The sequence below is a fragment of the Otolemur garnettii genome, unplaced genomic scaffold, assembly GCF_000181295.1.
Source record: "Otolemur garnettii isolate 467f Iridium unplaced genomic scaffold, OtoGar3 scaffold00076, whole genome shotgun sequence".
NCBI lineage: Eukaryota > Metazoa > Chordata > Mammalia > Primates > Galagidae > Otolemur > Otolemur garnettii.
In genome coordinates this window covers 5,818,876-5,828,534 of record NW_003852471.1, presented here as the reverse complement: position 1 = coordinate 5,828,534, position 9,659 = coordinate 5,818,876, and the positions used below count along the sequence as shown (strand labels likewise).

Here is a 9,659-nt window from a genome sequence, read left to right as displayed (position 1 = left end):
CAAACTCTTGGGCTTAAGTGATTCTCTTGCCTCAGCCTCCCGAGTAGCTGGGACTACAGGTGCCTGCCATAACGCCCAGCTATTTTTTGTTGTTGTTGTTGTTGTTGTTGTTGCAGTTGTTGTTGTTTAGCTGGCCTGGGCTGGGCTCAAACCTGGCAGCCTTGGTGTATGTGGCAGGTGCCCTACTTACTGAGCAATGGGTGCTGAGCCTATGTCTTAAGTCTTAAACTGATTCCGGGTCTCTTGGGAATGATTCAACACAATTTTTTTTTAAGGGCTGTAACGTTTCCCTTCAGAGTAAGGTTGTAGATTTTTTTGTTTTCATTTGGGTTTTTTTGAGACTGGGTCTCCCTCTATTGCCCAGGCCAGAATGGAATGGTGTTATCATAGCTCATAGCAACCTCAGACTCCTTGGTTCAAGTGATCCTCCTGCCTCAGCCTCTGGAATAGCTGGGACTATAGGCCTGTGCCACTGTTTTCAGCTAATTATTCTATTTTTTTGTAGAGAGGGGGCATCATTCTTGCTCAGTCTCATCTTGAACTCCTGGTCTCAAACAACCCTCTGGCCTTGGCCTCTCAAATTGCTAGGATTAGAGGTGTAAGCCACTGAGTCCCTTGCCCAAGTTCCTGTTTTTAATTCTCTATCTCTCTCTCCTCTTTATTTTTATATTTTGCTCCAGTTATAAGAAAATAGATTCCCTTTCTCTTACACATAGTAGAGGCAAAAACAGATTGTGACAACTCTCTTGTTCATAAAGAAATGTTCTGTAGTTTCAGTGAGGTAGGCTGGTTCATAAGGAAAATAGGACCAATAGATGATCCAAGTTTTAATACTAGAAATAATGCATGTAACATTAAAAATTAGACCTTAAAGGCAGGGGCCACGACTTCTACAAGTTCAAAAGACAGTCTACAGGGGTCGGGCCTATAGTAAAAACTTAATACGTCAATAATAAATTACATTTCCATAGGCAATTCTATGTTTCCTCTGTCTAGAACAGGGGTTCTTAACCTTTGGGTCGTTACCCCTTTGGGGGTCAAATGACACTTTCACAGGGGTCACCTAAGACCATCCTGCATATCAGATATTTACATTATGATTCATAACAGTAGCAAAATTACAGTTATGAAGTAGCAATGAAAATAATTTTATGGTTGGGGGTCAGCGCAACATGAGGAACTGTCTTAAAGGGTCGTGGCATTAGGAAGGTTGAGAACCAATAGTCTAGAAGCATAATTTAAAATGTTGACATGGCAGAAGACTTTGATATCAAAGGAGCTTCAAGAATACCCAGGCCCCTGCCATTCGATACATACTTCCCTATTTTTCATGGATATTTACAATATCCATTGATAGAAGGAGGCATTAGTATGTGGGTAAATGCTACCAAATGGCCTTCCTTGACCCAGCAACTGGGCCATAGTCACGTTGTGCTCCTCAGCTCCTAGCTTGCTGGTTTTTATCTAATCAGTTAAAGGACGCTCCAAATGAATAGTTTACAGGAGAAATTCAGCTCAAAGCTCACAGATTTGCCCGTCTGCTCTTGACTCTTCAATCTCTAATCGCTGGTAAGTGGGAACAGAGTTATTCTTTGGGGATTTGTCTGATCAAAAATTTATGGCTATAGCTCAAACTTTGTTTCTGGACCAAATAGGAAATTCTGGATGATACAAAATATATATAAACTCTTATATGAAATAATCAATGTTCTTTAGAGCATAAGATGGATACCAATGTTTTTCAGGTTCTAGATTAGATAACATTTTAACATCAAATTGATGTTCCCATCCATATCGCATGTATCTGCTTAACCCAGTCCCTATTCTAAGGCAAATACAAATGTGGGGGAAATAGTATTCTTGAGAGAAGTTGTTTATAAACAAGTTACAGGTATTATTTAAGCAGGAGAATCAGTATATAATTTTAGTGTTGAGATGTGATAAAATATCAACATTAAAAATGCCAAATATATAAATAGAACACCATATTTTAAAATATCACTAACATTTTCCTTTAATTTTCTGATGAAATATATACGAGGCACTTTTATAAGAAGGTAAATATATAGAAAGTGAATATATTTGAATTCAAAACTATAGATTTTAATTATTTTTAATTCAAATCTTTTAAGCATTTAACAGTTTAACCATAGTATTTTGTCAGTCTCACACTGTGGAGTAATTCTAATTTTACATCCCAGAAGTACACATTTTTTGGGTTCATTTTTGAACACTTGGTAAATCAGTAGAGTTTGCTTATAGACAATCCTTGGCTGTAAACTAATGAATTATTTAAAAATGGTGATGTTCTAATTAGAAAATGCCGATGTCAACAACAGCATTTGTTGAATGCAAATGATATTTTCAGCAATCACAAATACCAGACAGACTACAAGAAAGAGAATAAAGGACACCAGATCATCAATGAACAATATTTATTGACCACGTTCTATGTTCAACTAGCCAATGGTCTGACACATGTTATCAACAGGGACAGTATTTACATAAAGGACGGTGGCCATGGCCTATGTGTTCCCCTTACCTTCTATGTTCCTAAGGTCAACGGATGATTTAATAAGGAGTTTGTCACTTTTACGAATTTCTTATGTTTGACTGAAGAAATGGATACTCATTTTGTTTGTGAAAGTTGTGATAAAAGCAGTGGATCAAATAACAAATTACCCGAAATAAATATAAACCCACATTCTTTCTTCCTTACCTCCTCTCAAAGTGTGTTTAAATACAAATGTGGAGGAATCGTAAGCATGAATAGGTTTTATGATGTTCAATGCAATCACTTTATCTTAATTTTTTATGATATGGCTGCCTGCATTTGAAGGCTACAGACAGTGATGACTTAAAGACCCATTAACGTGTAAACAGTAAACAGGTCTTTTCTATCCTGAGCACAGGGGAAGATTGTTCTTTGATGTCTGCCTATTTGTGGTCTGTTACTATTTCTGACCCCGACTCTTGGGTTCATTGCTTTTGCTCAGAAAGTCACCCAAGGTTTAAATTACACTTCTGCTGGACATTTTCAAGAAGGTACTAATTACACATCCACCGTTTAGTGAAGGCCCTTGCTCCCTGTGGTATAATCAAGGCTATAATCCAGCTCTGATACTGTCCAGCACAATCTTAATTGTTACCCATTGTAATGACATCACATTTACATAAGAATTACTTCAACAGCTCAACAAATCCATGGCTATATTATCTCTCAGCGGCTTTTAAAACAGAAAAGCATAATAATACTGTATTTTAAACCTGTTAAAATGATACCAACAAGTTAACTGAAATGGCATAATCAGTTTACCCCTTAATTATAACAAATAATCTTTAGGAAAAAAGTTAATCATTTTACTTCTCTTTTCAATTATTACTTTAATGTCATTTAAATTAGTACTGACACGTTTAAGCCAATATAAAATTTTCTTTTAAAACCTTATTTAAAAAAATCTATGTGGTAAACTGTGAACATTGAAAAACCTTTGTAAAAAGGTGTCCAAATTGGAACGGATTTAAGGGATCAATATAAACAAGATACCAATTTAAAATTCTAACTGGCAAAAACTCTTGGGCAAAGAAACACCTTCCTGTCTTAGGGATCTAACTAGAGTAAAGGAAGAATTTAAAATAAACCGAAAAAAAGCTCCCAGAAAGCTAAATCAGAAAGTGGAATAAAGAAATGCCTTCTTCCTAGGGCATCGCATTATTTCAACTAGGAACCCGGCACAGGATAATGCTAGGTGTTTACCCGGGGTATTAAATGCACCCCACCTGCCTCCCCGTCCTATTTTCTACTTCGGGCAGAAAGAGGCGTCCCTTCACAAACAAGGCTAGCTTTGCAACAAAGCGAGCAACGAAAACAAACGGTGCACTTGGCAACTTGCAGCCACTCAGGAGAGAGCGCCGCTCTCCCAGCTTGTGCTCCCAGACGCGCCCCTGGCTCGCAGGGAAAATGCAGTTTAAACAAGGTTTCCCTTTTCAAGGAATTGTCATCCTGCAGACTAACTCGGGCCTCGATTTATACTTTAAACTGGTATGAACATAATTCTCTCTAGAACTTCCACCGAGACGGCAGTTACCGCCACCTGCAAAGCCCCCGCCGCGGCTGGGGAAGGGGCGTCCCGAGTTGGGCCAAGTTGAGAGCAACGGTCACCCCGGTGTGTCTGAGGGAAGTCGCTGGGACCTCGACCCCGCCCATGCCCCCAAATCCTGCTGCCTCCACCTCGCGCCCTCAAATCCTGCTCTCTTTTCCTCCCAAGTCCCCAAGTTCTCTCCGGCAACCGCCCGGCGCAGTCACCCCAATTCCCTCTCGCCCCCTAAGAGTCGCTCTTTTCCCTTCAAAGAGCCCCCAACCAGACCCCGGAATTCCCGCGCCACCGCGGGCGCCTGGCCCTCGACACTCACGAGAAGAAAGGGTCATCCTCAAAGCTGCTACTCAGCATTCTGAACATTCTGGTTGGCGGCGGACGCGGACGGCCTGGAAACCGATGTAACTCGCCGCGGCCTCAACCCGAGCCTGACGGCGCGGCGCTGCACACGGGGCTCTCTGGGCCCGAAGGGCGGTGCCCGGGGCAGAGAGAGGCGGTGCGTGAGGCCGCACGGCCTTCCCATTGGGCGCTGCTCCCCTGACGTCACCAAGACGAGGGGCGGAACAATAAGCCGCTGCCACGACAACCGTGATCAACACGGGGAAGGCTAGAGGTTTGGCCTTCGGCCGGCCCGGCAACCTTTCTGCAAAGCCTGGCGAGGAACCGAATAGCTTGTTCTCTGGGGTGAAGGAACCAAAACGACCACACTCTTTGTGACCTTGGGCAAAAATCACCCTTGGCCCCGAACCCCAAGTCTTCTTTTCAGAAAAAGTGGAAATGAGTTAAAATTTGGACCAGATGACATCCAGAGTCCCTTTTTGTCGGTCAAATTCTGTGATCCACAGCAATTAGTCCCGTGTCCAAAGCATTCTTTGCTAGTTGGTCAAAAAACTGTGAACAAATAATGAGAAAAAAATGTGCAAAACGTTTTTGAGTACAGTTAGCAAATACTGTACTCAGTTCTTGAAGGAAATGGGGTGACGCCTATCAGATTTCAACAAATTTAATTAACTTTGTGAATCTAAAATCCAAAGTGGGAAACGCTGAGGCAGTAGGCAGGGTATTCCAAAACAAACGAAAAAGGTCTTTTTGGCTCTCTTTCCATGCCTCTACTTCAAGAATCAAGTCTTACTTTGATGCTGTGTCCATAATGCCTCTCCAGCATTCCTTAAGAGGATTCAGGCACATGACCTGCAGCCAGAGGCCACAGCCAACTAAAATTCTGTTACCATATTTTTTTTCATTCTACTGTATTTATGAGTGAGACTTCTAATTATGGCAAAGAAACTGGTTTTAAACTTGCAGCAGTGCTACACATTAATAACTAGACTCTGAAATTTTCAAATGTAACAGTGTACTAATAAATAGTACCGGGGAGATTTGGTTACGATGGGGCTGGGGAGGAATATGACAGTGATACTCAAATTACTGAGTTTTGAAAAACAGTATTGTGAAGCCTTCCAGGAGACTGGAGACAGGTGGGGGAAAAGAAGAGAGGAGATTAAAGAAGAAAAATTATGAGGGTGCATGTTCACCCTTAATTCAGTGGGATCTCCAGCCTCTGTAGGAGGCTGTCTCCGTGGAGAGAGAAGGGCAATCGTGGCTCCTCAGGGCCCTGTGCTATGGGCCAGAGAGGTGGCACTGAGCCACCAGGAAAAGCGTGCAGGGCCTAATTTGGAGGTGGCAGGAGTACTCAGGGGTTATTTTGGGAGCCAGAAATTTAATACTTTGGACCTTTTGCCCTCCCACCTTTAGCCAAGTCCTCTGGCAGCTTCCTTTCCCTGAGACTAGTGGCATGAGGTAGGGCATACTTCACAGTTGACGATAAGATAGCACAAACTATCCAGGGAATAACATATTTTCTTTTCTCCTGGTCTCAGAAGGGCGCTCAGATGCTATACACATATTAGGGAATTTCCAAATCAATTTCAAGGCAAACAAAATTGCTTTATAAGTCCTGAAATTATTTTCTTTTAAAAATATTATAAGCACAAATGTTAAGGGGCCCACATATTAAAAACAAAACAAAAGTTGAAGTGGAGTAAGTTATGCGATAACAAATAGTATTAAAATAGTTCTGGATTAAGGTCAAATAAAGAAACTTGTGAGAAATTTTTCTTTCTTGTTTCCATGGGGATTTTTCTTAATATTACATTGTTGAAACATGAGAGCTTTAGTCCAGGCACAGGCTAGCCAGGGAGTTATTTGGAGCCTCTGAAAGCAGTTTGGGCCTAATGTCAAATAAAAACTGCAAAAGAAAAAGAAAAAAAAAAGTTAGGGAAGAAAGAGGAGTCTTGAAGCTGAAAAGACCCTGATGTCAGTTTTAGAAAGGTTGGATGAAAGGTGGGAAGTAAAAGGGGTGAGTCAGGAGAGAATGAATCCCCCAGTGGGGGAGGGATAAATATACAGGACAGAGCTGAGGGGAGAAGGTTCTGGACTCAGCTGTAAATATAATCATGATGGCTAATATTTATTGAATGTGTGCTGGGCACTGTGGTAGGCACTTTTACATATATTATCTCTATGGCATAGGTTTCATTTGGAAAGACATTGACCAAATCAAAAACACCCAGAGAAAAGCATGAAACCCTGCCAATTTTGCAACTTTAAAAAACACCAAGAGTTCAAAATGTAAACGATGTCGTTTCTTTTATTCATCGATTCATGAAATATTAAGGATCGATTATATCCCAGAAACTATTCTAGGCACTGAGGATATAAAACTACCTGGCCTCTTGAAACTTACATTCTAGTGGACAGCTCTTTCACTGACTAATTCTGCAAATATTGTTGTCACAACACCTAAGAATTTTCATGATGTTTGTGAGGACATCTCAAGTGCCCAAGAGGAAATAAATAGGCTCTTTTGAGTGACAGACTTCTGACTTAATTATAGCTTTCCAGAAGCGTATTTATCAGCCCATTATAAATGCCTTTACCATAGTTAATTTCAATGTGTCCAGGGTTTCCATATCCTAATCCCTTTGTTTTAAACAGAGAACAGAGGTGCTCTGGGAGTGAGATGCCACAGCAAGCTGACAAGGAAGGGGTCATGGGACAAATTTTGACATAAACAGAGAAACTTAAGATGTGTTGGAGGTTGTGCAATAGACTAGTTCAGGGTAGATCCTGTACTTTGATATTAGACTGCAACATTGTTTCAGATGATGTCTTATCATTGGAAATGGGAGGTTTTGAGTTACTGTGATGAAAAGGAAGTATGTCTTGGAACTCAGTTTGTAACAAGAAATGCTGGTAGCAGCTTTCAATTTGTTTCCGAAGTTTGGAAAGCTGTGCTGTGCTAGACTGCATGGCTTTCTCTTTTCTTTCTTTTTTGAGACAGAGTTTCTCTATGTGGCCTTGGCTAGATGTGTCATCTGAGCTCACGGCAGCCTCAAACTCCTGGGCTCAAGTTATCTTCTACTCTCAAGTAGCCGGGACTACAGGCAAGCATCACCATGCCTGGCTAATTTTTCCTTTTTTTTTTTTTTTTTTTTTGTAGAGACAGTCAGGATCTTGCTCTTGCTTGGGCAGGTCTTGAATCCCTGACTCCAATGATCTATCTGCCTTGGCCTTCCAGAGTACTAGAATTACATGTGTGAACCACTGCACCCAACCTTATGTGCATTATTATTATTATTATTTTGTAGAGACAGAGCCTCACTTTATCACCCTCGGTAGAGCACTGTGGCATCACACAGCTCATAGCAACCTCCAACTCCTGGGCTTAGACGAATCTCTTGCCTCAGCTTCCCGAGTAGTTAGGACTACAGGCACCTCCCACAACACCCAGCTATTTTCTTGTTGCAATTTGGCCGGGGCTGGGTTTGAACCCACCACCCTCGTTATATGGTACCAGTGACCTACCCACTGGGCCACAGGCGCTACCCTATATGCATTACTTTTAAAAAAATTATTGCACTTTTAGGACAGAGACACATAAGTTGTTTGGACCTTAATATTAATAAATAATAATAAGGCAGATTTGGTGTTTCCTTAGACCTAGGGGGTAATGGTGAAAACAATTACAGAGGCACAAAAAGCTCATGAACTAAAGTAGTTTGGGAGCCTTTGTCCTAACCCAACAATCATTTTTTTCAAATTAAAAAAATAATTAGTATTTTTCTTCTTTCTAGTGAGCTATCCTATCAGTTATCCCACAGATTTGCTTTCTGAAAGGTGGGAAATGGTGCATGGTGATGAAGTGACTTATCTAGGAAAGGCACGGATCTCAAGGTCTTCGAACTCCCTGAAATGCCACCTTCAGCCTACATGGCATCTTTGCTCAAATTAGGAAAATGTGCCTCTCTCTCAGATTTTGTCATTAATAGGAACAATTGTCTTAATAAACATATAAGTCTACAACGTGTGGAATATAATTGCTGCTTTCTCAGGCGTTGTACATTTCTCTGCGGCTGCCCTACTCCCAATCCTGAATTCTTTCCAGGGTTTACTAAATGAGTCCATGAATCCATGTACAAGAAATGTCATTTTATTTTCCTGCAAAAGAATTTATATTCTGGGCCCCCATTCCACTGGAGTGACACCCACTCCCCTCCAGTGGGGACTATGCCGAGGCCGAGGTGTTGAAGCTGTGTCCCCGCAAGCATCTCTGTTCCCTTCACCGGGTAGGCGCAAAGACACCAGACACTTCACTCGGGTGGCCGAGTCTAGCAGGCAAGGGCCAAGAGAAGACAAACTATGAACAAGCAGCAGCAGGTTTTTCCAGGGATTTTTACTCTCATAGCTTTTCTCTGATGACATGGATGCTCATGGCTCAGAGTTTACTATGCACCAATTATATTTGAGTCATAGTTTATTTTGAAAACTATCGAGTAAATATCATACGAAGAAGGTTGGTAACAAGAGGAAAGATGGTGGAGGTGGGCTCTTGGGCCGCTCCAGGCCTTGGAGTGGGGTCCTAGCGCTCCTGCGGTAGCAAAGGAGTTTGCAGGAGAGGAGCGGAGCAAGGCTCAGTCCCAGTGACGGATGGTCAGAGGGGTGGGGCTGCCGGGAAAAGCTGGAGAGGAAGTCCAGCCCGGCTGTCAGGGTTGAGCCACGGATTATACCGTTAATAAGTAGAGACAAGAGTTTTAACCTTTCCTATATTTCTCTGATGTAAATCTTTGAGACTTAGATACTTAAAATCTTTTTAGAATAATGACTCAGATAAGTACTCACTTCTGTTCAGTAATAGTTCTCAATTAAAAAGTATCTATCAAGAGTTTCATAAACTTTGTTCTAACTAATTGTCTTAATAACTATGTGATAGAAGCTTCATCCCCATTTTGCAGACGAGAACACAGAGGATGAGGGAGGTGATTTCCAGCTGGTGTGGTTCAGCTAGATGTGGTCTTCCTGTTGGGATTCTGGACTAGCTCTGCCAATTTCAAAGGCAGTTTCTTCTCACTACCCCCATAGCCACCTCTCATGGTAAAATAAAGGACTGGATGATATGGAATTAATAAATGAGAAGCTGTCTGGACCGTTCAAGCTTTGGTTGTTGGGGTTAGTTCATAAAGAAGTTTTTGAATTTTCCTGAAAAGCAAACAAAAATGAAAC

At 41.5% G+C, this 9,659-nt stretch overlaps 1 protein-coding gene across 2 annotated transcripts in view; it reads right to left on the bottom strand.

Moving 5' to 3' along the window:
• MLF1 (myeloid leukemia factor 1) overlaps positions 1 to 4,494 on the bottom strand; it is a 31,055-nt gene extending 26,561 nt beyond the window's left edge. For both annotated transcript variants that reach the window (XM_023515671.1, XM_023515672.1), the window contains exon 1: positions 4,414 to 4,494. In XM_023515671.1, the coding sequence (XP_023371439.1) occupies positions 4,414 to 4,460 (47 nt within the window). In that variant the 5' untranslated portion in view covers positions 4,461 to 4,494. The remainder of the gene's footprint in view (positions 1 to 4,413) is intronic.
• Positions 4,495 to 9,659: the final 5,165 nt, after the last annotated feature.